This window comes from Coturnix japonica, chromosome 2 (assembly GCF_054131305.1).
Source record: "Coturnix japonica strain WE chromosome 2, WE-NBRP24, whole genome shotgun sequence".
NCBI lineage: Eukaryota > Metazoa > Chordata > Aves > Galliformes > Phasianidae > Coturnix > Coturnix japonica.
In genome coordinates this window covers 41,541,292-41,568,609 of record NC_140664.1, presented here as the reverse complement: position 1 = coordinate 41,568,609, position 27,318 = coordinate 41,541,292, and the positions used below count along the sequence as shown (strand labels likewise).

Here is a 27,318-nt window from a genome sequence, read left to right as displayed (position 1 = left end):
AAAAAACTTACTACTGTTTAGCAGCTCCCAATTAACATAAGGAATTCCTTTCACAAACTGGTGAGTGAGGGAAGGTGGGAAATTTGATTTCAGTACAATTAATAGCAACAGGACAATAAATAACACTATCTTTGTTAAACACAGAGGAGTCTGTCTGATAGATCACTACTGAAAGTGTAAGGACAAAGAGAAGATACATGCCATCTTGTCAGCCACTCCATGGCAGCGGTACTACCAAAAATTAGAGAATATGGTAATGTGAAGTTGGCCTTCTATATCTAGAAAAACAGAGTAGCCCTTACTAAAAATACATATGGCCACACATTACCTTCATGAAAACAATGTCAAAATGATGCTAGAAGGGAAAGCTGTATTTTTAGTGAGCTCATTCTAAAACTCCGGAAAGCAGAAAATATGTTTGCCCCAGATTACTCCCACAAACTCTTTCAAAGACAAATCTTTGTGCCAGCAACAAGCCTTCTTTACCTTTTGTCATCCCTGCCTTCTTTACCTTTTTCCATCCCTGAATCCAAAATCCAGCATGAAAATCACCGGATTCACTGATAGGAAACCCAGTGTTTACATTACAAGTCTACATGCTTATCTATAAAAATCCTGTAGTTCAAATGATCAGCTTGGATTACTGATGAGGAGGGTTATTTTAATTTCTTTATTTATTTCAATGAAATGCATAAGTATTGATTTTAGTGCATTTCTTCAGTTAAAAGAACAGTGATTTATGTTGCTAAAATGAAGTTGCTTGCTCTGCCAAAAGCATGCATTTGGGAACATTTCTTGGGTTGCTTAGTCTTTCCTCTCTTCTTTCCACCTCTGACTGCCAGTACCTACTGTTGAAACAAACCAACTACTTCAAAAAGCAGTTTCTGTTATGTTTTTGTGAGTTTGGCAGTCTTGGGGAATGGAAAGGGAGGAACAGTAAGAAAGGTAGATTCAATGCCCGTGAATAAAGAGAGAGGAAAAATAAAACAGTACACCTACCTGAATGCCATTCGTGCTTCCACGGATACCATTTCAAGATGCATCTGAGGTCAGATATGTTGAGATTCAGGGAGCCATCAACTCTTCAGCACCTGAATTCTGTGACTCCCGTTTCCATGAGCTCATTGTCTGCCAGCACCTTTATGGTTCCTCCCAGAATGGTGCTGTGATGAGCTTGGTGCTCCTTGCTGGGGACATGCCCACCCTGGCATTCAGCTCTGTGCAGCCACAATGGGACAGAGCAGCCCCAGATTCTCAAGGCAGTTCTTCAGCTGGCTTCACCATTGCTAGTTCCTTTATCCTTTGTTCAGAACTTCGACTCTCTGCTACAGTGAATTTCTGTAAGTCTTTTGCAACACCTACATAAACATCTTTATTACTGCAGAAATTTGGCAGTGTGCTTGAGCTGCCCCTTCTCAGGACCGGAAAACCCAGAATGTCCTTGTATTATTAATGAAGGACTGCCTGCATTGCCACAGGTAATACAGTATTCTCATGAGCTTCACATTCATGAAAAAAAGTGATAGATAACTTAAGCTACTTACAGAAGCAATTATGCTTGCTGAGAATCTACTCTGGATGTTACTAACAGGACACCACAGAATCATGGAATCACAGAATGGCCAGGGTTGAAAAGGACCACAATGATCATTCAGTTTCAACCCCCCTGCTGTGTGCAGGGTTGCCAACCACTAGACCAGGCTGCCCAGAGCCACATCCATCCTGGCCTTGAATGCCTCCAGGGATGGGGCATCCACTAACTCCTTGGGCAACTTATTCCAGTGCGTCACCACTCTCTGTGTGAAAAAACTTCCTCCTAATATCCAACCTAAACATCCCCTGTCTCAGTTTAAGAACATTCCCCCTTGTCCTATCACTATCCACTCTTGTAAACAGTCATTCCCCCTCCTGTTTATATGCTCCCTTCAAGTACTGGAAGGCCACAATGCGGTCTCCCTGGAGCCTTCTCTTCTCCAACCTAAACAAGCCCAGTTCCCTCAACCTTTCCTCATTGGAGAGGTGCTCCAGCCCCCTGATCATCTACATTGCCCTCCTCTGGCCCTGCTCTAAAAGCTCCACATCCTTCCTGTGCTGAGGGTGCCAGGCCCGGATGCAGTACTCAGACTAAGCACAGTGGCTCACACTGGCACCAGATGAGCTTTACCAACAAACTGTTGGCATAAAGTCCACTCCCTCCTCCCCTGCCTGCTAAGCAATTAGCAGTATAATTATTATTGAACTGTTATGCTGCTATGGTTCTGCGTGTACAGAAGTTGTGAAGCTTAAAAAGAAAAGGCACACCTTTCTACTGAGTCAGCAGTTCCCTCATTAGGTGCATGGGAACACAGTAAAGAAGAGAAAAAAGGGCAAAGCTGCACATCTTGTCTTGAACATTGCTTTTCATCTTTCTAGTACTTCACAGAGCATGTATCAAAATTAAGCATGGCAATGCACTTTCAGAAACTATCTAGCATTCCAAGCACAGTAATCTTTTAATTGAGTAACAAAGGGTATTCAGCACTGTTAATTGTCTGATAACCACTTCATATTTTTCTTGCTTCTTAGGTGAGCTATTATTTATTTGAAGCTTGAAAACTCAAGCCAACAACTAAAAGTAATGCAAATGAAACCTTCACTCCTTAATGTAATGATTTGTTGTTGCTGTTGAAAATTTCTTCAAAATAGCACATTTAAGTAGCCTTCTTCAATGCCTCATTCAATTCAACAAATATCATTCCAGTGCAGGAGCCATTTACTAATAAGAAGTTTTAGGAATCCGATTTGTTTTTACTGTTTGTGTTATATGCATTCATACGCTATATGTATTCATTACTCTCAGCCTGGATAACAAATCTATGGTGTTGAACATCTTTGCATTACCACTGTGAATTTTGATTCTCACTGCTATAATGCTTGCGTCACTACAATTCGAAATCATATCTGTTAGAAAATTAAATTATCTTTCAAGATTTTATAAACATGCATTTATAGTTTCCAGAAGTACTAATGCTTTATCAGGAATTTGATAGCTTTTTGCCTCCCATGAGAAAAGAATCTGAAAGTCTAGGTTACATATGTGAAGACAGAACCACAGGCATCGAAAAATCAGTTTAAGAGCTCTGAATGGAGGCAGAAGGCAAACAGTGATTCGAAAGCATGCAAATGCTACTCCAAAATCTTGCTGTAGTTTAAAAGGCTTTTTCATCTTACATTTCTAAGATAAAAACTGAAAAGAGAAAGAAAAGAAACATGAGGCCAATCAGGAGATATAAGAACCCTGATTATATCTGATCCAAGTACAAGAAGATTCCCTGAGGACACTGAAGGTAACTGACCTTGTATCATTGCAGAGAATGCCTAAATCTCATTTTCCTTAGTTTACAAGCAAGAAAAGTCAAATTGGCAACACGTTATCTTGTTAACTGTCTTAACATGTATGATTCTGCTCATGCTTGAGGTAGCAAGAGCTGGCTTCCAAAATGACTGGGAAGAGAGATATCAAGCAGTCTTTTGGGAAAAGATGAAAGAAAACAGGATGACTGTGAATCTATCAAAAATGTGTAGCTGGTCATTCCGTTATTCCTACTCAGCAGCAATACTATAGGACCATCAATGGACTAAAAGTACAATAACGGGAGCCACTCCTTCTCTCTCTTTTTTGAAAAGGTTTTCCTTAGACTTGCAGTTCTCAATCTAACAAACTGCTCCTTCCATTAACTGCACATCACATCCCATTCCCCAGGTGTCACCCATCACTTCCCCCCACCCCCACCATCCCCAGTTTGCACAATGGAGATGCAGGTGTCATAAAAGCATGGAGTCTTTCTTTGCTGAATGCATCCTGACTGGTATTACACTTTCATCTCCCAACTGGAGTGTTCCTCTTCATAACACACTAGGTCCTATGCTGCTTCTCCTCCCAGCTATGTTCTCAGTGGCTTCACACTTACCTCTTAGACCTCACACCCTTATGTATCACCCCTTGTTCTCTCTGCCTCCCCCCCCCCTTCCAGTTTGCACGTGTCTACTGGGTGACAGGCTAAGAGATTTCTTGCCCAACAGATGGGCTCACAAATAGGGAGTGATGAAAGTGACGGAAGAGCAGCTCTATAACCACAGGGTATCCATATGCATTCACAGTGATGGGTTACAACATGCTTGCACCATTACAGGTTATAAGCTTTCTCAAAACAAAAGCTATTATTTCTTTTAATTTGTGTGTGCTGTGTTTTCAGGCTTCCTGAACTATAATAGCTTGTTATGCAAAACACCATGCCTAAAATACTAACTCTCAGTCATTCTATTGCTAATGTTTCTGAAGATCAGAGATAAAACAGATTCCCCGCAGTCAGTAAATGACTCCCCTACCTTCCCCCTCTACTCCCCATACAGCCATTATTCTTTGGTCACTCGAGTCTGAGAAAGCAGATGAGATCTTTCAAGAGTTTGACCCTTTGTTTTTCCCTGAAATGTAGATTTATTTTCTAAGTTACACTGCATGAACGGGATCTCATTCATCAGGCACTAGTTGCTTCAGCAACATCAAAATCTGCTCATCAGGAATGGAAAGAAAAGTAAAACAAGGAACTGCATCTGAAGGATGTATTTCCCAGATTACCTTAGGCTAGCGTTGTACTTCTACTTAATCCAAATATGCTGTAAGTGAGAAAATCAACGTCTACAACACAATTTGCAAAGAAAAAAACCCACCGCAGTTTGTTGTTCACAAATATTTTTTAAAAATCTACCCCTTATGCCAGCATTTTGGCTCACTGCGTTCTACTCCTCTGTCATTAATGCTCCCTGCCGTAAGCACAACTCCTAGCTGGGGATTCCAACGCATTAACAGAGCTAGGGTAAGATTCCAGATCTCAGTTGTGCTGGCATGAAGATAGGTCTCCTCAGTGATACAGAAGACAATATCCTAGGGAGACTGGAATTAGTCCTATTCCGCACAATTCAATCCAAAATGTAAGGCATATCAAGAAGCAAGTAATTACTAGCTAATGGCTACGGATGGAAATGTAACATGGTTCAGCCTAAGAATTTCATGACAAGTGACAAGACGACTTGAAAAAAGGGGGAGCTTTTCCAAAAGAATGGAAGGTGTCAAGAGCAAAATAAAAAGGGTTACCTCTTCAGTTTGGGAGGGGCTGATTCTGGGCATTGGAGATACTTGTGGTGTTTTCAGCTGTGTACTGTTGCTGTCTGGAACAAGCTCTCTGTGGATTGACTGAATATGGTTTTGGAGTTCACTTTCTGATTCAAATTTAACATTGCAACTAGAACATCGAGTCTTCAGTCCCCCTGCCTTGCTTTTGTTCTCAATGGAACTTAAGTTCTCATTTTGGCCCATGCCTTGTCTGTTACTGCTTGAAGGGATGTTGACACTTGGACTACCACTTTTACTGAGATTAACACAGCTAGCACACAGACCATATGGCAGACCATTGATGTCAAGTTTCACTAAATCCTGTTTTGAACGAAATTCCTTCAGGCATGAAGCACACTTGTACAGTTTCTGGAGATGCTGTGTGCGCCCCGTGGACTGCACGGCAGAACCATTTCCAGTTTTCTGCATGTGGAATGTGCCGTGGATTTTCAGTTCCAACGTGGAGGTCACAGTCTGCATGCACACCACGCAGCGGAACCCTGTCAAAGAGTTCCTCAAGTCAGGGTGCATCTGGCAATGCTCAAGAAATTCCTCCTCACTCTGGAGAGGCATCTTGCAAATCCTGCAGTTTCCGGTGTCCAGGCTCTTACTATGTGTGACTTTATGTTCAGTAAGAGTCAGAAGAGATGGAAACCGCTCACCGCAGATCGGGCACATGTAATGTTTCACTGGTCCCAAGTGTGTCTGCATGTGTTCTCGGAGCCCGTTTTCAGAGAAGAATGTTCGAGAACACACATTACACTTGTAATTCCCTTTAATGAGTTCAGCCTTTTTCTTCACTATGGCACTTTCTCCAGGTCGAATGTTGTGGTCTCGAAGCTGGTGGTTTTGCAGGAGAGTCTCCATGGTGTAAGCTGCTCCACAAATGTCACAGCCATACATAGGCTCAGATGTGTCCACATCCTCTTCGCTTCCATCGTGGCTGTTATGGGACTCTTGGCTATTTGTCAACAAGGTCTGGAGCTCCACTTCCTCCTTCTGAACCTGCTCGGATGCCCCATTCGTTCCACAGTTTGGAGTTTTTGTTTCAAAAACACAATGTTTTTCCCTTAGGTGCTTTTCCAGCAGGATGATGGCATGGAAAGCTTTGCTGCAGAACTTGCAGTTGTACTTCTTGCTGTGCGTAGTAATATGGCACTGCAGCTCCACCTCTGTACCAAAGGACTCACCACAGAAGATGCACTTGTGAACTTTGCCTTGGTTCTCCAAGTGGTTGTGTTTAACATGAAGCTGTAGGTCAGTCTCATTGCGGAAATCCCAGTTGCAAGACGTGCATCTATATACCTTCTTCTCATTGCTGTGCTTCACAGCCAAGTGTAGTTGGATCGAGACTTTGGAGTCAAAAACCTCTTGGCACAAGGTACAGCGGAAGAATACAAATGTATGCATGTCTAGTAGGTGCTTCTGCAAGTCATCCACGGAAGTAAACTGCTTGTCACAGCTTTCACAGATGTAGTAGGTTGAGGTGATCATAAAATGAATGGTAACATGCTTCAGCAGAGACTCCTGATTTGGAAATTCCTTGTTGCACTGAGGGCAGGTCAGTTTTGGCAGGACAGTATCAAGATGTGTTTTTAAATGAGTCTGAAAACCGTCCAAGGAAGTATACTTAGCACCACACTGATTACAAATATATTCACCTGCAGGACGAGGAGGAGCACCTCCAACTGCCTGCATCATTTTTAAAGAGGTCTGCTCAATCGTTACAGGAGATAAGGGACTCATGGCTCTGGATTTTTTTCCATTGTGAATGTAATTCAGCGCCAAAGGAATGTTCTTATGATTCTCCTTGATATGCTTGTTCAGTTTAAGAACGCTATTAAATATTGGAGAATTTGTACAGTAAGAACAAGAATACACTTCCACTACTGGATCTTTTGGGGTTCCAAGCACAGGGGAACCAAAACGGGAACTGCTAAGATCACAATGGACTTGTCTAATATGCTCTTCCAGAGAAGAATCTGTAAGAAACCCCATGTAGCAATGGGGACAAAAGAACGCATTACTGTCCTTAGCAGCAGGGTTGGCAAATCCATGAGAACATCGGATATGTTCCTGAAGTGTGTTGAGGTCATTGAACACTTCAGAGCAGAAGTTGCACTGGTACACCATGGCAGGCATGGTGGAAACAATCAGTCCTGGATCTGGAGCTTCATGGACTTGCTTAAGATGTTCATTCAGGTTGTAGAGAGATGGCAATACCTCCAAACAGTACTGGCAGATATGGGCTTGTTCGGGTTTATCTAAATGCATAGTTTTCAGGTGTATCTGCAAAACTGCGAGGCTGGAAAATAACTGTTTGTTGCAATAAATGCAGCTATAGGTAACTTTTGCCTGTTTACTTGAAGGACCAGTGATATCTGGCACTTGCTGAGCTGCGCGCTTTCTTCCACGGCCTTTTGGTATAGGGGGAGCCGTTTCCACCATCGTTGAACTATCCACTGAGAGATTGGAATCTGGAGTGGTACTTGAGACTGAGGTGTAGCCAACAGTTACCAGTGATGGGCTGTTGCTGTGGTTGCATGATTCTGGCTGCTGGTGACTGTCCATGTGGCTGTACAGCTCTTCCACAGTGTGAAAGTTCTCAGAGCAAATGCTGCACGAATTCTTCTTCTCACCATTATGAGCCTGCTCCATGTGATTCACCAGAGACGTTTCCTCTACAAAGAGTTCATGACAATAAACACACTGAAGAGCAGACCGGTCTTCATTAGGAGAACACTCAGGGTGACATTCCGCAATGTGCTTCTGAAGATCTTCAGGAAAATCAAAGCCTTCTTCGCACTGACTGCACTTCTGAGTGTCCTTCATTTTCCAGTCCTCCATCCGGGAAGCAGACTGAGAGCCATCCTTGTTCCTCTCATGAACCTGCATGTGGCCGTGCAGTGAACTAGATGACAGGAATCCACGTCTACAAATGGCACATTTATATGGCTTGTTGGACGTATGAGTCTTTAAGTGAATTTTAAGATGGTCACTCCTTGAGAATGCTGCATCACACTCACTGCAGTGATATTTCTTGTCTCCTGTATGAAGCTTTATGTGGCGGTCCCTGCTTCGTTTGTGTTTGAAGAGACGACTGCAATACGTGCATTTGAAAGGGAGTTTGTCACTGTGACTTTGCTCGTGGTGCTTTAAGTAGCTGAGGCGGCTGAACGATTTGTCACAAAACTGGCACTGATAGGGCAACCCTGGGCCTCCTTCCTCTTCACCAAAATCACAACCTTCTCCATGGCTCGGGGAAGTCTGGTCCTTGCTGGAAGGCGATGATGCTGGCCATGAGCAAGTGGGGTCATCCTCAACATCCACTCCATCTGAAATGAAAAAGAAACACGTCCACAAGCTTAATCCCTACATGTCAAAGGAGATATCAGACACACACAAACAACACAGACCTGCTACTCCTAAAGAGCTAAAACACATTAAACTCAGTCTAGGGTATTTCTTAAACCTGTATCAAACAGCTTCAAGACCACATTTATTTTTATCAGACTGTAAAACATTAAAAGTTATTAAGTAGTTCTGTGACTATATTACCCTTTTATTGCTTTTTTATCATTTTTTTTCTCAGTTGCAGGATATGTATTATACACTGACACATTTATTAAAATGCAGATTTTAATATACTTAATGTTTCTTTTGTATCCATTGGAAAATGATTTGCATATTATGTGAGCATCTGAAGAGTCAAAGGAAAGGGGAAAATATTACAGGAATGATTTAAAATTAATATAGTCAACCCACATTCCTAATATTTAATAAAAAAATTCCCTCTGCTTTGTCTAAATTTTTTTTTTCCCTTGAAGTTGATTTTGAATGTAGGCTATTACTGAGAGAGACTTGGGTGTTATTCTAAACACTAATACAAAAAATTACAGGGAAGGAACAGGACAACAGTATAAATGGCAACGTTTTCTCTAATGAAGTGCAACCAGATTTCTCCAGTAACTATGCAACTCAGTTCCTGAAAACTGTCAGCAAGATCATCAAATGTTCAAAACAAACTAACAAACCAACAGCCAAGATGATGGAAAATTAGAAAGTTCCACAGGGTCAAATGTGAACAGCATTTTATTTTCTTTTCCCCCTTTTCAAGTTCAAGAGGTTGCCCACCATTTCTTCCTTTTTGCAAAAGCCTCAGCCAGCTGAACTTCCTTTGTCTAGCAGAACCTGTGCTGTGAGGTGATCACAGACAAAGCAACTTGTGGAAAACTGGAAACAGGAAAAGTGATAAACAGTTTTGATAAAAGCTGAAAGATTTATGAGTTAACAAGGAAAAGACAAAAGAGAAATGCTAGCCAGATAAACTAAACTAGTTATCCATGATATAATCTCACTGTTACACAGGGCAAGTCGTAGTTGGTGGTTATTTTAACCAGGTGTGCCCTACAATTTTTACACCTTTTGTTTTTAAGAATAAACTACAATGCTACAATGACTACAACTCATAAGAGTGATTGAAAGACTACTCTATATCAAATCATCCTTTTATTCCTTTCCATGGGTAATGCTTGGTGGCTTTTTTCTTCCCTTTAAAAGTAAAATTAATTACAGTAATAAAGCAGAAAGAGACAAGACAGACCTTTTTGAAAAACATTTCTTTGGGTGTTCTTGAAAAATGCTGTTTCTTTACATCTCCATCCTTCTCTCAAAGAAACTGCTACACTAACATACAAGTTGGAGCTGGCCTATATTATGTAAACAAATTCCAAGCCTGTTTTCTTTAAGGTAACAAGATTTTAGTAGATGATCAACCTCTTGCTTATCCACAGGAAACAGATGAGTATTCATTTCTTTCCTGCATCTCGAAACTGATGACAACACCATCTCCCTATCAATGCCAGATGGTAACCATCGAACTCTGAGAAAACAACCAAACACCATTCCTGGATCCTTGCCCACTGACACAATGCTTTTCAGCATAAGCTGAAATTCCATGTTTTTTACCCTCTTGTTTACCTCTTGAGGGGGGGAGGTTCACAGAGTACATTCACCTTTCTCATGCGTGCACACACATAAGCACACATACCCCAGTATATATCTGCGTTTATCTATGTATGAATCTGCACTAGTTATACTTAAATAAAAAAGCAATCCTAATCCTAAGCATCCCAAATTTGAACTGAAAGCAAAGAACTATCACCTACTGAAATGCTTTGCAGTGTACTAAAGCAACATTACTTATTGTCATAGTTACTAAGTGATACCAGACAGATGAGTTTTCAAGTTGATACGCTAATGACTGGAATATTCATGGGAGACTTTTGATGCAAATCTGTGTACTGCCCTTTTAAATTCCTGGGTTTGACTCTAAAATTGGAGATGATCAGAGCAATGGAAAAACAAAAAGTTAACTTTTTTACATTTTTTTTAAAATGAACATTTCAACCAGGTTTCTTAAGTGGAAAAGCTTCTGTCCTTTAAAAATCAAATATATTTCTGACATACAGACGTTGCCAGATGATAAACAGAAATTTATGTCAAGCAACTGAGCAAAGAAAAATAGCCTGCAACTGCCTAAGCTGCATATTTTGTAACCAAATTTAGTATTAAAATGTATATCCCATTCAAAAATGATGTATTATTGTATAAATGTTTAGAGGAATACATAGTAAGCATTATAAATGGTGCATTATCACTGACACAGTAGTAAATCACTTTCTTCTCGTGGCCACTGCCTGCCTGGTTTTACCTCTTATACAACTATTCCCCTTGGCTTGTGAGCCCCAGTGGGGCATCAGAGTGACAGCAGGGTTGGGATTGAGTACTGAGCATGACCACAGGACAAGCAATGGGAGCTCCTTTTCCCCCATCCAATTCTCCTCATTTGCTCCTTTAGCTTTCATACAAGGTTAATAAATAAATAAATAAATAGTGGAGGAGGAATAGTGTTATTACAGCACAGAGACTGTTCTTCCTTTTCAGCCAGCAAACACAAGTGTTTCTGCATGCCACACTGCTGCTGGGGTTTTTAATCCATGCCCATACTAATCCTGCACAGGATTTTTCTTATAGCAAAGAGGAGGAAAGCAAACCACTAGCTTAGTGTCCATTTATGTTGCTTGAATTTTGAAAGTCTGCCCTTTCTGTGCTCCTGAAGAGCCATTTCCTTCCAGACAGGCCCGGGGAACCCCACACAGCACATTGTGGAGGATAACAGGATTTTCCTGTGCACGAGTGTCACAGGGTGGCCAGCATGGCTTCTCGGCCTACCCCCAGCTGGCTGCTGCTCCAGGAGGGCCTTTGGGTGCACTCACATCAAGGGCTTGCAGCAGGGTCTGCAGGCCACTGGTAGTCTACGGAGGGTCCTTGCTCCTACTAATGAGAGCAATCTGCCTTGCTGCAGATTGGCTTTTGCTGTATGGACTCCAATGTGAGTGTGGTGAATGATGTGCAGAATGGACTCACAACATTCCTCATGCTCATATGTGAGCTGAGGGTCTGTCCAGAAGTGGATCTGAGGACAGCAGATCTAACCCCTTCCCCATGAGGATGCTGTATGCACCACATGCAACCACTGATTTCTCAATGGCTGTGGTCCACCATGTGCCACTATGTGCTGAGGCTGTGTTCATGAGGTGACATTCAGTGAGCAGTGACAGGCTGTAAGCTCAGAGGGGGAACCCCACCCCTTCCCCTTCGAAGGGCACTTCACACAGACCTGACTTTGTGCTGGGGTTGAAGCTTGGCCTGCTGATGAGATAAAAGACTTCCAACTCCTTTTTGCCAGTCACTCTGATAGAAAACAGTTTGCTGCTACTCTGCATACATCCACATGCATATAAATCCGCAGACACCTACCCACTGAGCTGTGTCAACATTACAAATACTGACTTTAAATGTTATCACAAGCTGTTTTCAAATTCTCTGGATGAAATTCAGATACAAGTCCCCAGGAGTGGCATACAACTATCTTGGGGGCAAGGGAGGGCTCCAGGTACGCCAGGGCAGAGTGTTTATGGAGTTTTAAACTATATTTTCTGTATCGACATATCCTTTATCCTTCGCCACTCACTAAGTGCTACTTACCGTAAATGCTTTTTCTGTGTCATGGCAACTATTCTGAGTTTCAGTGTGATGCACTTAACGTGTCCATGTAAATTTTTAATTTTTGGAACCAGTCACTTCACACTCACTGCCTCTAAGAAAGCTCTAGCACTCGCAACCAAAAGACTTCGCTGGAAATCAGCTAAAAGTCCTAAAAGTCTATTTAAAGATGCAAATGTGTGTGAATAGTTAGTGCAGATGTTTTTCTCCACCAACTGTACTTGCTGAGTTTCACCATTTCCATAAAGCACATTAAAACAAGTGTGCGAACACTCTGAGATGAAAGTACCAAGCACTCCTGAGACTTCCAGTGGAAAGTAGAGCTGCCTGACTTTTCTCCAAGCAGACAGAAATGCCCATGATTCAGCAGCCTGAGTAAATAAAAGAGGTCCTTATTTCCTAATTTTGCTGGCTGGCCACACTGCAGCAGTCTCTGTGTTGCTGCCAAAGGGGATGCAAAACTGGAACTACACCCAGCAGCTGAAGGACTGTCTTTGTTAGCCAGCCAGGCCTTCCTGACCATCTTCTGGCAACAAAACTACTGTATCCTGCAAGGAAGACCTCCATCTCAGGCTTGATAGTTCTCTAGTCTGTCTAATAGGACTAAACAACAGATTTTGCCTGGTCTGTGCTGGAGGAGGACAGCTGGAAACTCAGTTAGTAGCAGAGTAACACCTGTTCAGTCATATTTATGGGGGAAAGTGCTCACTAACAGAAAAGTGAAGTAATACCAGAAGGAGTTATCCCATGGAAGGGGGAGGGAAGAAGGGGGAGCATCCAAGCACAAAAGCACCTCTGTGGAGTTTGCAGCCAGCCACTCATGTGCCAACCTCAGTAGCTGTGAAGTCTTAAATGTGATCTCTTCTCTAGTGCTGCTGACTAAATTAACAGTACTGCTTCAGAAAAATGTTATTTAGCCACCAGGAAGGTTTATGACATAGGCACGTTTTGGTTCGAATATGCTTCAGGCACTTGCTTTATCATGCCTTATTTTACTGTATGGTTTAATCGTATTTTTGCTGCCTCTAGACAAATGGTCACCTTCCTAGAGAAAATGTCAGCAGTTCTTTATGCATCGTAATATATAACATTCCTCTGATAGGCAAGAGTTTACAAATACGAATTAATTAATATTCTCGATATCCTATTAAAAAAAAGTTTTCTGTTTTCCCTGTTTTGCTGTTCATGTAACTGGGGCAGAGAAAAGCTGGAGCAGTTTGCCTCAGGTTACAAATGTAATCTGTGCAAGGGAGGAAGCAGAACTCATATCTTCCAGGTCTGAGCCATCCTGCAAGAAAAAATCCTTTTTCCTCAACTCTGAAACATAGAGCTGGCAAAAAGCTGAAGCAAATGGACCCAACCGAGGAGAAAGCGCAGCCATTCAGCTGATTGACACCACCCAGCTCCAAGTCCCACAGAAACTCTCTTAGTGGTTTGTCCAGCCAGTGGTAACAGCAGAATGGTCACACTGCCATCCTACAGGACCCCATCTGAAGTACCACATAGCAAGGGACAAAATTTGTAACAGTGGATGTGCAGGAAGGGAATGGATACTAAAAATGACAAATACCAAGCAGCAGAACATAAACACATCTAACAATACATCCTTCACATGCAATAGATTGATGAATGTGTATGCACGTGTATGCACTGAATCGTGGTGTACTTGTTAGTTGTTTTCTCTCCACCAACCAAAGAGCTGTCCATACAAAACTGTTTACATGCAGCTGTGCTCATACATACATTGAAATGTTTGAATGGACAACATACAGCTTTGCCAGCATACCCAATAATGCACTACAAGATACAATTAATATGATAGGAAAGGAAGGACTGAGCAGCAGGTAGGTAGGTCAGTTAACTGGATGTGTGATAGATCTCCATAGCTTTAAATCTTTGCGTTTTTGTGCAGGTAATTGAGTGGAGTGGTTATTATATATCATATACTTTACTTGTAATGGGTGTTTCAGGTTTTAGTGCCGGACACATTTTATATTACTATCACCACTAATTGTCTACATGGCTACCCTGAAAATGAGATAAGCAATCTTAAGGGAATATGCAGGTGTGAACAAATAGAAAATGAAGAGGTTGGATATTACTGAAATAAAACAATATGGTGCCATGTGCGGAATATATCTAAGTAACAAGAAGATCAAAGCACAGCATTTAGGCATTAACATTGCTTCAGTGATGTCCTAACATACACGTCACTAAAAGAAACTATGATTTTGAAGGTTTTAATAGAATTTGCAGAGAATACCTACCTTTAAAGTAAATGTAAATAAAATATATAACATTATATCATGGTCTCCTTGTTGGTTTTTTTTTCCTATAGAAAGATACAGAGTTTTGGAAAAACTGCAAACTGCAACTTTAATATAACCATTTTTTTTTCACATCAGTGACCCCACATTAAACTCCCTCATTTGTCTCATAACTTATTAAATGGCTTGAAAAGTAATACTCTGTAATGGGCATTCAAAAGAGTAACGTGAACTTTAAAAATTATTTATAATTTACAGATGTTTTTAAAATCTATCAATATTTCAAAACTACTGTGGGAGCACCAATTAAATGCATTAACAGTTAAGATTACTGGGGAAAGAACATACAGGGGTTCCTGATCAACAAAGCCCCGACAGCCGAGGTAGGGAGGTTTCCCCATGTTAAATTTCATAAGAAAGGCAGCTCTGAGAAACAGCAAATAAGATGCTTTAATACCACACAGGAAAAACCTGCTTGCTTTAATAAAATGCCTTTAGTGCTTAGACAAGTAGTTAACATTCCTGTATCACTCTCCTAAGGTAACCTAAGCCTCCAGTTCCATTATGTCTTCTTCACAAGATATATTACTATTACATATGTAAAGAGGAGCGTAAATGTTTTCCTCGGTTGTTGCTTAAAGATCATTTGAACAGACGGAGCCCAATGAATTCCGTCTTCTACAGCCAAATTAAAGAAAATGTAAGCAGTTTGCATTTTGCTTCACCTTTCAGACCATACACAAAACCCAGTTTGTGTCTAGGAGAGCACAGAACTACCTACCTACCCTCCGTTTGTTTGAGGAAGCCTGTACTTCGTGCCTCCCAAGGCAAAGAGAAAGAATAAGTAATTTTCCACAGTCCTCTACATATAACTAATGACAGTCACCGTCCTCAAAGCTTATTATACTGCTTTACATAATTGGGAATCACATGTCACACAATTAATTTACAGGGGTTGTTTTGTTGCGACTATACAAGCACTAAGCGATTCAAATTAGCTCATTTGTCCACTGCTTCATTGTGACAAACACATTTACACTGTTCTTCTTCCGCTGTTAAGTTGCTGTTTCTCTTAGTAGTTGTTTGTTTGTTTGTACGGCATGAGTCAGAGACCACCAGGCTTGTTCCATCTGAAGCAAGGGGTCAGGAAAAATCACCCTGAGAATAATTACATTTAGAATTAAGATAATGGAAGAGCAGAAAACCCATTCAAATATTCTAGCAAACGTGCACATAATAGCGGTCTCCTAAGAACCTGTTTGTTAACAACCTCGCGTACCAAAAGTGGGGATTCGGTTAATCAGTTCTGTGGTAGAAAACAAGCATTATAATATGTGCTGATTAACAGTATTTGTGTTGCTTACTAAGAAGAACGCATGACTAGAGGACAAGAGTTCAGGCTCCTCACTGGACACCAGTAATTTCTCATGCATTCTGCTTTCAGTGGGTCGTGCTCTTCCCCCATCGACAAGACCTAGAAACTCTGTCCTTCCAATTTTTCCCTGAACCGCAGCTCCTTTTGAAAGCTGCAAAAGTACACTGAAGCCTCAGGGACCCAGTAGCACGGTTTTGGTCATAAAGGTAACTCTCCAATGGCATACAGGTATTAAAATGAGTTGGTTGCTGCTTTCTTTAAGGAGTGTGTCCTAAGTCAGCAAACCATTTCTTTCTTTCCCTCCTTTCCAAAATCAAACGATCCAGAGGCTCACATCCTAAAAGCTGACTGAACCCCTGTTTCAAAGCTGCCTTCCAAGCCCCCGTTTCTACCCAGCCCCCATTTCTACCCAGCCCCCAGGCCCTGAGGGGAGATGGGCAGCCTGTCAAAACCTCTATAGCTGGAGGCTCAGACAAAAGATGGAGCCCCTGAGCAGCATTTGCAGGCAGAAACCCGTGAGATGCCAAGCACCACCTTGGGTTCTCATTTGAATATCGCCCTTCTTTCTGTTAATCTAGAGTTTAATCATGAAAGTCTGCAGGGATTGCAGGGGGTGCACCTCACTCAGCCTGCGCCTGTCCCTCCCACCTGTGCCTCTATTTCAACCATCCCAATTCATTGCTTCATTGCCTCAAGACCAGAAATACAGCAGCAAGATACATTTTGGATGGGGGCTAAAGTAGGACAAAGGAAAAAAAAGGGGAAAAAAAGGAAAAAAAAAAAAACAAAAAAGGAAGGCAAGGGGTGGGAAACAGAAAGAAAGGAATGTGAGGCGAGAAGAAAGAAAGGAGTAAATAATTGCATCTGAAAGAAACACCCCAGGAAAGAGATTGCAACATTTTTTGTAGGAAATAGAAAGTAAAAGGGAATGAAGATCAAGTAAAAGCAAGGCTGTCACTTAACGCTTTCAAAAACATAGCGGTGTTATTTTACAGTGTGCTAGAATGAAATACAGTAAATAAACACAGAACTGCTTATTTCTTCAAATGACAGAGATGTGGTGGCGGTCTTATTTACACAGGTGAAAACTCCTGGACCTAGATCTGCAAAGGGACTTGGGTGTCTCCAGGAGCCTAAGAAGCAAAGAAAGCAGAATTCATGGGGCCCTGAGGGGAAGCAGGAAAAGGTCTGCAACCTCGCAGCTTGGGCACGCAGCTGGGAAAGGGGAGGACTGGGCTCTTTATACATTAAAGAGTGGCTGGATGAAAAACAAAAATAAACCTAAGAGTGAGTTCCAGACTGCAAGAGCCCCTGCACTAAATGAGTGTAATTCGCAGTAGGTTAACAGTCCTTTCTCAAATGTGCTCCTACCAGCCCTATGAATATGGTGCTCTTTGCTCCAGTGAGCCCAGCTTCCCTGGGAAGAGACCCCTGCAGATCTGAGGACCTTCTGCTTAGAGGCAGGAAACGGGGCTTTGAATCCCCTCAGGATGCTGAGGGAATGAATCTAGGCCTTGTGCCATTTAGTACTCGAACTACTGGGCCCCTATGTAGGGAAGCCAGGAACGCAGCACTTTCTACTGTAAAGTGTCCGCTGTGCCCTGAGCTTAGCAGCAGGCTGATTAAAGGTGACGGGCACCCAGAAGCTCACTCTAGGGTGGTTTGCAGAGACACAGATACCTGAGCAACCTTTGGTTAAACAAAAAAAAAGGCACTGGCCAAACTGGAGAGGACCCAGAGAGGTTGCTTTTGGATAACAGTTTCTATTTAGCTTCTAATAGTTCGCTTACATCCCATTTTAGGATCTTTTTTTTTTCTCCCAGCACTGGCTGTTAGCGCAGATGTGCCGCACAGCTGTTCAAAGTGATGTCCCCGAGCAAAGATAACCTTGGTTTTTAAACTAAGTTGGTGCTCAGAATGGCACACGAATGCTTACTCTAGGGCAGTACTGTCACCTTGGGGCAGCATGTCTCTGGTACCCTTTCTCTGGTTGGACTAGGCAATCTTAGCGGTCTTTTCCAACTATAATGATTCTGTGATTCACTACAGGCAAACCGCAGTGCCAGGCAATACAGCCCTCTCTCAGCATGCATTAGGCACAAGTAAACGTGTGTGGCTTTCACTGAATAATAGGTGCTCTAGCGTGTAAATGGGACATGATGAATTTCCTGGTTGAGAACAGTCAGGAGACCAAATGCTACTATAAAGCTGCCACCTCTAAATATCACATCTAACACCTGCCTTCCGATCTTGTGGGTCACCAGTCCATCCTTGTGGAATTTTGCAAGGTGAAGGTTGTATTTAAAATACATATGCTTCATTCAGTTCTTTAATGGAAATAGAGGCTTATCTGGGCAATTTACTCACAGAAGACGGAGAGATTATTTGCAGAAGGCCGTGTTTTCCTTCCTCTCTGTATTAATTTCCATTCATCAAAGCCTGCTGAAACTCACGATGAACTGTCTGAAATAGAGGCCTCTCCAGAAATAAAGAGATCTCTGCTTTGTTAAAGCATGTATCTAAAACAACCCTTTCTAGCTTCCTCAGCGTAGAATGGAAGCTCGGTGTGAAATACAGTAAATTAAGCCTTCTGCTGTCAGGGTTGGAAATAAGAGTAGAGCAGAATAGTGGCTGGATTTGAAATGATTTTCTTTTTTTTTTTCCAACTGGCTTCATTTACATCCTGTCTAAGGTCTTCTGAGCAGCTCAAGGTGTCTTATCTCTGGCTACCAGGGGGTATTTTGCAGTCAAAGCAGTTAACGCACTTTCTCTCTCTCTCTCTTTTTTTAAGGCCATCTTATCTTATCAGACAGATCTCTCCAGGCTGAGGAGAACCCATACTTATCAGTAGCTGTACACTGTATTGACAGCTCAGTGCTGCTAGGGACAAATGAAAGCTTAGGGCAGAGAAAGATCAGTTAACCTGTTCCACGCTCAGTTTAGACTAATCTTTGGTTTGTCTAACTTCAGGAAACATTGTATGTCTTTGCTCTGTTTACTTGGACAACAGGGGCACACAGTCACAGCATCAATCACTAGATCTGGTGCAGAAGTACAGTGCACAAGCAGCTGCCATAATAATCCCCAAGGCAGTTTGCCTGTTGACTTTCAACCCTCAGCAACTCCTTCTCCAGGTGACTCGGGGGCAGCTGGCTGTTCTGGGAGTGTTGCTGGGATTGCACAGCAAAGCAAAAACTGTGGGCTGCACAGACTTACCATGTAGAAAGCGGCCTTCCCCCAAGCACAGGGAAGTGTGCATGGTGAGGGCCAGGAAAGGAAAGTAATCCCCATACAATACAAATGGGAACAATGAGGCTGAAGGTGAGCCTAAAAGGTCATTGGGGGAGCAGAAGCAAAGGTGAAGAAGTGGTTTGTTTAGACCTGTCCTCCATATCCTGCTGCAGTAAACTTTACAACAAGACACACATAGTAGCTAAGAGCAGCCTGCCCTGCCAGCTGGTATCTCTGGGAAGTAGCAACCAGCCTTCTCACCGCCAGCAAGGATATAAATGGCAAGATTCCTCTCATCCCTTGCTTGATGTCAAGAGCAGTGAACCAGGTCTAAAAAGTTACAGCTGCTGCTACTGACAAATCATTCACCATGATTCCAGGTGAAAAAAACCCTGCACATTAAGCCTTGTGCTGGTCCTGCATTGTACTTTTTATTCTTATTTTTTCTCTCTCCCCTTCGTGCCCAAACACTTCTCGAGCACTTTTGTATTAGCGATAACCCTAGACTTTCCCCGCAGAGAAGGCTCGCTATTAATTGTCCATTATCTTGGTGTGTCAGCACAAAGGAGAGGGGAAGAAATTCTCATCCAAATGGTTTCACCTCCCTCTCTTGAGAGTGATGCCCTTGTCAGGGCATTAAAGACATGAAAACCTGCCACTTATCAGAATTGTGTTTGAATCGAACTACTGTCCTTGAAAACAGTAGACACCAGATACCATCAAAATAAGCCACATTGGCAGATCCTGTTCCACTGTGACTTGGGCTACCTTTTTAAAGCTTATATATACATTTGTGCTTGCACATGGACACTAGCATTATAGCTGTGGCTTAAAATAAGAAAAGCGTGGTATTTTTCATTCTATAAAACAGTAAGCAGATAATAAATAGCAGTTGCCAGAATGAAGAAAAGTTGGCCAGCATCTATGTTAAGTCTCTAGGCACCATATTAGAATTTGGGGTAGTAGCACGTGCAGATCTTTAGAAAAGATGAGGCAGGAGAAATAAGAAGACGCATGTGACATTTTTTTATGAAACACTTTGGAAGATTTCAACAGTTTAAATAAGCCTGAGGACACACTTGAATGTAAACTCATCGCGGAACCAAATCATAAAGTTGTTTAATTACTTCACACCACCAGTTCTTAACAAAACATAACTCAAGCCGATTAAAATGTTGAATTTGCTTGCTAGAATGAAGCAGTATTTCAAAGAGGTCTTTAGTAATTCTACTAATGCGTTCAGAGACAGCAAAAAACAAAAAGAACTTAGGTTACGTCCACAGCTGCACAGCCATCTCTGTTCCTTTCTAGACAACCTGAATGACTGTTCTTGTTTTCACAATTTGAAGTCACAATGAGGAAGGGGGAAAAAAAAAAAAAAAAGAAAAAAAAAGTAGTTACGGTTTGCTTTTAACAAGTAAACAAGTGTATAAATTAATTCAGAGAGCTGTAATTTTGAAAATTTTCTATGTTTAATGTGCACTGCAGTTAAACTACTTTTTTCTGTACAAATTAATTTACTGCATCAGTGATCGATGTTTACGTTTAGGCAATTTTATTTCTCAGTATGGTAAAATTAGACCTAATAGTTGCAACCTGTTATGTCCAATCTGTCACTGAAATTCAAATTGCCTTTTTCCTATTATTCAAGGAGCAATTTGGAGGAATTAAAGCCGTCTAAAACCAGAAGACAAACAATTCTCTGTAAGGACTCAATAGCCTGTGTCATCAACCTGCTATAGAAAGTGGTGGCCTGTCCAAGGCAGAACCTTTTCCTTAGCTTCTGCAAGTTTTGACTCTGCTGAGCCACAAAATGTACCCACGTTTGAAGACAGCCAAGCCTTCCGCTCCTTAGAGAGAGCACACAGCCAGTGTGCATTCCAAGTGAGTGGAAAGGCCATTAGCCGCTAACAAAAGTGCCCTTCTCTGTATTCCTGTATTGTTGATGCTCACAAGTTTTCAATTAGCCATCCTTGTATCTACAAAAAATAGATTTTGTTCCTCATCTGGGACAAGTTAGTTACTGTCATCTTGTTCTTGTCATAAAGCATTCAGCTGCCACTAGCTACTATTATTTATCACTTCCAGAACCAAAATATACTGGTCAAACTCTGTTTACTCTGAGTTTTATTCTTCCTCATTTCAGTGTGCATCTGCGCTTTACACCCCAAGTGTAAAGCTCCAGTCTGAGGCTTCTTGAGGTCCCAAAGACCCTTGTCCCATCTTCCCATCTGTTTCACCCATCTTGCTGGAGATGGGTGAAACAGTAAATGTGAGGTGACAGATAAGGTTGGTTTTAAAGAGCTTTTGTATTGTTCCCAGTCATTTTGTTATACACTGTCTTTTCTCACTCTGAAAATTCTGAGTAGGCTCATTTCTTTGCAAGATTGCTCAGATCATCAAACTGATTAATAACTTTGCTACTAGGCAGTACTGATTAATGTGGGTTACTCAAGTGATTAATAATGTTATTGTTTTGCAGAACCAAGCTGCCCTGAATGTCTTGGGCATAAAATACTTTGATAGTATTTTACAAGTGGAACTTCCTTGGATGGATGATATGTAACTTCCTGGATTCCCAAAGCTCAGCAAAGTGTCAGGATCTTATGTCTGAGTTCACTCCTCTGCATTAGTGCCCATAAACCAGTTTCTGATGACAATATTTGAACTCAGCCCCTTACTTCTTGCACCAAGTTTTGCCGCTGCTTCCTCTTCCTCCTACTTGTTTGTTCCATTCCCCCAGTCAACACTATCAGAGATCTCAACGTGAGGTAAAGCACGTCTTTTTGCTGATTCCTAGGCAGTTTCTAGAACAAAGACCCGAACTTTTGTTGATCCCTTGGTAGCCATCATAATGCAAGTAACAACATAATCTACACAGGTCCATGTGTGTACACAACAGTTGAATCCTTCTGTGTGGGTAGATGACAGACACCTCATTCCAAGTATTTGACGGCAGAAGCAGAGGCCATTGTATTCCACGATTACATTCACACACTTCCTCCTGAAGTGGCCAATGAAGCAAATCACTATTTATCATCCATTGTACAAGATTTCCTGACTGCGCGCATGTTTTGACTTCTGTTTTGCTGATACTGGACTTCATAGTACCGGCGGTCTCCAGAGGAGCATATAAAAGCATGATCTATTCCTAGGTCTGAATAGCGGGCTCTGTGTTAGGTAATGCACTGCCCGTTAGGCTGCACTTTCCTGCTAATTACAGTGGAAGTTTTCTTTTAAAGAAAACATGGCATTGCAAACGGCATGGCATCAGCTTTCTTTCTAATTGGAGCTTTCTTTCTAATTCTCTCAGTACTAAGTTTCACCACAAACACACTCTTCTATATTTGGATACTGGATTTAACTCTCTTAGACAAAATTAGATTTGACACGATTATATATTTATTTGATCTTTTCTAAAGCACCAATTGCAAGCCAAGCAGCATAAAGAGCCAAATGCAAAACAGTAAAAGTAGAAAGCAAAATCTAATAGCATGTTACAATATGCCATACACACAGAATTCAAAAGGGACCTGCCAGCCCCAAAAGACTCAATTCCTGACTAGTTAGAGTAAAGAGAAAAACAAAAGGGTAGCAGATGCAAAAACAAAGGTAGGGAGCCCATAAAACAGTCATGGATAGGCCAACCGAAATAAACAGGGCTTGCAGCTTGCCTTAAAGGCAGCCAGCAAGGGGCTCTGGCAGGGAGCTGCACAGCCGAGGACAAGAAAGGCTCGCCTTCGGCCCACGTCTGCCTCAGCCCAGGGAGAGGAAGACAGACATGGCCAACTGTGAGCTACTGCCAGGCAGGGACATGGAGCGTGAGGCTTTTACCCAGGAAATGGGGAATTAAATGAACAGCTACATGCACTGGACTCTATTTTTTTAATATATTAGCTTTCCACCCCAAAGAAGCTTCAGATCAATTTCAAGGGGAAAAATTAGCAGCGCATTACAGTAGTCCATCCCAGATGGCTGCAGAATGGTCTACATCCAAGATAAATAAGCAAACTGTTCAAATTAGCTGGAAATTCTTCACTGGGATAGGGAAACATGGTCCTTCTAGCTGGGGAAAGAACATCATGATGTTGGTCAATAATGCTCCTGGTTTGTTTCCTGTGCTAACCCGAAATTGTGTCTCCACATCCCAAAAAGCTTCCTGTCTTCTTTACTTCAAGCCCACTATGTAGGCAGCGTCTCTGTGTATACCATCAAAGTATTCTTTCTCCCCTTTCTCCTTAGTCTGGTATGCTTTGTGCTACGACCAGATTTACTCTTCTAAAACATGTCTACTTTCAACATGAATTACGTGCCTGAAAATGTACTGTAGACTTCCTATCAGCAAGCATAACTCATAGCAGACCAAATAAAAATACCATGGTATTTATTGTGGAATGGAACTGCAACCTGTAGTTGCCCTGGTCTCTCGAGTCCCGGAAAGACAGAGAAGACATAACAGAAGACTCCCTTGATGAAAAAAGGTAAATATTCATCTTGGAATAAGGTATTCACCACTTGCCAAGATGGTCCAACCATTTAAGTGCTCTAGATGCCAGTTTGGGGGCACTTTTCCAGGCCTGGCTCCAGACCCACCATGTAAAGAGCCATCATCTCCAACATGGACACAGAGGCAGCCTGAAGAGCTGTGAGCTGGGGATGAAGTGTGCCCTAGGAGCATCCTGAGCATCATAAGGAACCAACAATGTTCCCCCCGTTCCTGCGAAACTATAGTCCCGACACAGGATCACTTCACAAAATGTTAATCCAAGCAGAATCATGCTCTGGACTGGATCTGGCCAGCAAGACATTTTTTGGACCACTCAATCCCAAAGCAAAAGCTCAGCTCTAGCTTTTACCATGACCGGAAAAATAAATAAATAAATAAATATTTTATGTTTTTTAATGTCATGGGCATAAACCCATGGGCATAAACCCAATCAAACCAATCTGAAATACAATGAATTCTTTTTTTATTCTTTCTGATCCTAATGTGGCTGCAAAGGTGACGGATAACCTTCTGGTCTGATCTTCATTTTCCTCATAAAAAAGGGATATGAACAATACCAGAGCAAACAATTGCTGACTTTCTATCAGTCTACACTAAGCAGGCAGCCTGTAACAGGAAACATTTCCAGGAATTTTACATGTGTTTTTATTACAGCAGGATCTGTTTTCTGAGTTTTATTCAGTCAGGAGTCTGGATTTTAAAAGGCAGTGGTACAATACTGAGCTTGCTACTTAAAAAAGCAGGATGGCTGCAGGAAGATTGTACTCACCCTATTTTTTCTACATAAATGCCTGGCTTTGGTTCCTTGGCTCTATTGTCAGCTACTTTAGTCTGAGATTACCATCCTACATTGGACTACTTCATTTTCATAGAAAATTTCCAGATCTCTGTCTTTACTTGATATAAAATAATTGCTACTGAGATAGTTTCATCTGCAGACTTTCTTCTCAAGTGGAAATGTGTGTTCTGCCAAAGAGGTGGTTTGCGTCAGCTCAGATTATCCTACATGAGGCAAAAAGAATCTGTAATGCTAAGTTAACTTGATCATGAGCACCTACTTTCGTTTAGTGAAGAATTTAACACTGAGGTTTGTCTTGCATCTGGGGAGGAATAACCACATGCATCAGTACAGGTTAGGGAATGACCTGATGAACAGGAGCTCTGCAACAAGGGACCTGGGGGGGGGGGGTCTTAATGGACAGCAGGTTGGCCATGAGCCAGCAGTATGACCATGTGGCTGAGAAAACCAGTAGGATCCTGGGGTGCATTAAAAAGCGCTTGGCCAGCAGGTGGAGGGAAGTAATCCTCTCCCTCTACTCTGCCCTGGTGAGGCTGCATTTAGACTACTGCATCCAGTTCTGGGCACCCCAGTTCAAGAAAGACAAGGATCTCCTAGAAGGAGCCCAGCAAAGTGCCACAAAGATGATAAATGGCCTGGAGAATCTCCCTGGTATGAGGAATGGCTAAGTAACCTGGGTCTGTTCAGCCTGGGGAAAAGAAGACTGAAACGGTAACTGATAAATGTTTATTAATATCTAAAAGGAAGTAGGAGGCAAATGGATGAGGCCAGGCTCTTCTCAGTAATGTGTAGTCATAGGGCAAGGAGAAATGGCCTAAAAGTTGGACACAGGAAGTTCCATACAAATATGCAGAAACACTTACTTACGGGAAGGGTGACAGAGCACTGGAACAGGTTGCCTGGAGGGGTTGTGCAGTCCCTTTCTATGGATATACTAAAGACTCATCTTAATGCCTGCCTGTGAAACCCACTGTAGGGAACCTGCTTTAGCAGAGTGAGGGGTTGTACTTGATGCATCTCTTGAGGTCTCTTCCAGCCCCTGAAATACTCAAATTCTGTGAGGTGTAGCAAACTCTGCTACATTCCTCCTCTTCCCCATATAGAAGTAAGCTGTTTGTCTAAAAGCTAATATTTTGTATGCACTGTGCATGATGTACTTCTGATGTACTGAACACACAACTTCTAGTGAGTTGTCTGTATTAATGACATATTAACAGGGACATACAGCAGGCACAGAGAGACTAGCAGAGAAAGGGCCAACCTTACGAAGACATGGTTGTTTCATTTGACTTGTGTTACCAGATAATGCAATAAACTAAAACCCACAATCTCAAAATAAGGTTTTGGCTTTACTGAAGCCAATGGAATCTCACTATTAACTTTAATTGGACTGGTATTTTAGGTTTGGTCTGGATCTGGTTAGAAGTAGGGTTTAAGAAGACCAAACTTATTGCCTTGCAGTCCAGTGGTAATATTTAAAACAAATGAGCTACATTACTTGGGTTCACGAGGAAAATACAAAACAAGAAAATACTGTAACTTTTCAAGGTTTATTAACTCAAGTCCCATAGCCTCAAGGGGCTATCTCCATCTGTCCTGTTTATATACCACTGTGACAGTTCCTTCTCTTTGGTAAGTTATGTTTAAAAAAGTCTTTGTACCTTAGGAATGTCTTTCTTTCCACAGATAAGTATATTCATTCACTCAAAGCACTCCAAGATTTTAATTTAAGCTATTAACTATCTTTACAGAACTTTTTAAAACCAAATATGAATACCTAACCACTAGCTTGCAGATACAAAACACATTTTGAAGTGACTACTTGGAAAGCTGGCATATAAACAAAAAATAGTATGCTGTATATTTTTATACATTTATAAAGGCAAATCCAATAAGAAAGATTTACCTGCTTCCAGAAATTCCCTTGAAGACCCTGAGATGTAAATTACATCTGTAAGCAATTCTAGATAAGAAAGACACAAACAGCTATTTTTCAAGCCACTTTTACAGAAAAGGCTGTAAGATGAGCAGATGTAAGAGCCTGCAGATGAGCTCTGAAGGTGCAAATTCCATATGGGAACTGAGCTCCTCCCATTCTGTCCCAGTTAAATGATGGGCTGGAAGCAGCTCACGGGATACAACTGCTGCTCCAGCAGCACCATGTAGGAAACACAGACATAAGAACAACATTTCTGGTAACACTAACAGCCAAACTCTCTCTCTCCTAGAGTTCAGCTTAAATAAGCTCCACAGTGGCTCCTTACACTGCTGGACGTGAAGTCTCACTGTGTTCAGGTGTAGGGAGATCAACTTCTTGAACTTAATGGTCCTGTCATAGGTCCAAGAAGTACTTGCAGATGGTCTGTAAAGAGCTGCATGATCATATGGCATGGCTCCTCACTTCCAGATGTAACTGCCTCGAAGGCTAACCAACATGCATTGTTTCGCTAATCCTACATTTCCTTATTAAGAGTTGCCACAAATATTTATGGAGTCATGAAAGGGAGATAGATGGCTTGCAAAATGATCAGGATGATTCCTGTGTCCTCTCCATTTTACAAACTTACTGAAGTCTTGCTTTATTGCTGACTCAAGAAAACTTTCAGATGTGTCCCTGTAGCCCCTCTCATCTTTTCACCATTCCCTACAGGTTGTCTGAAAATGAGAGGATCAAATTGCCTTGCTCGAGTTTTCAGCACTAAACACTGAACATTTTCTGTATTCCAAACCATTCTGGCAAGAATTAACTTGCCCTTTTCTACTGAAAGAAGTGCTGATCTATTATTTCAGTCACATTATCAACATTGTTTTTGGAGTGAGATTTCCAATTGTTCAGAATTTGCCCTTTTATGGATTACTAACAATGCATGTGACTTCCTGAAATTAATCTACTAATGCTCTACTTGCTGGCCCTCCCAG

The 27,318-nt window shown here is 41.7% G+C and overlaps 1 protein-coding gene across 15 annotated transcripts in view; it reads right to left on the bottom strand.

Moving 5' to 3' along the window:
- The window catches only part of ZNF521 (zinc finger protein 521), a 231,463-nt gene that overhangs the window by 127,615 nt on the left and 76,530 nt on the right, over positions 1 to 27,318 (bottom strand). For 14 of the 15 annotated variants that reach the window (XM_015855470.3, XM_015855471.3, XM_015855472.3 and 11 more), the window contains one exon: positions 5,135 to 8,487. In XM_015855470.3, the coding sequence (XP_015710956.2) occupies positions 5,135 to 8,487 (3,353 nt within the window). Of the gene's footprint in view, positions 1 to 999; positions 8,488 to 27,318 lie in introns of all 15 variants that reach the window. The other variant, XR_014942601.1, reaches the window with a different exon arrangement.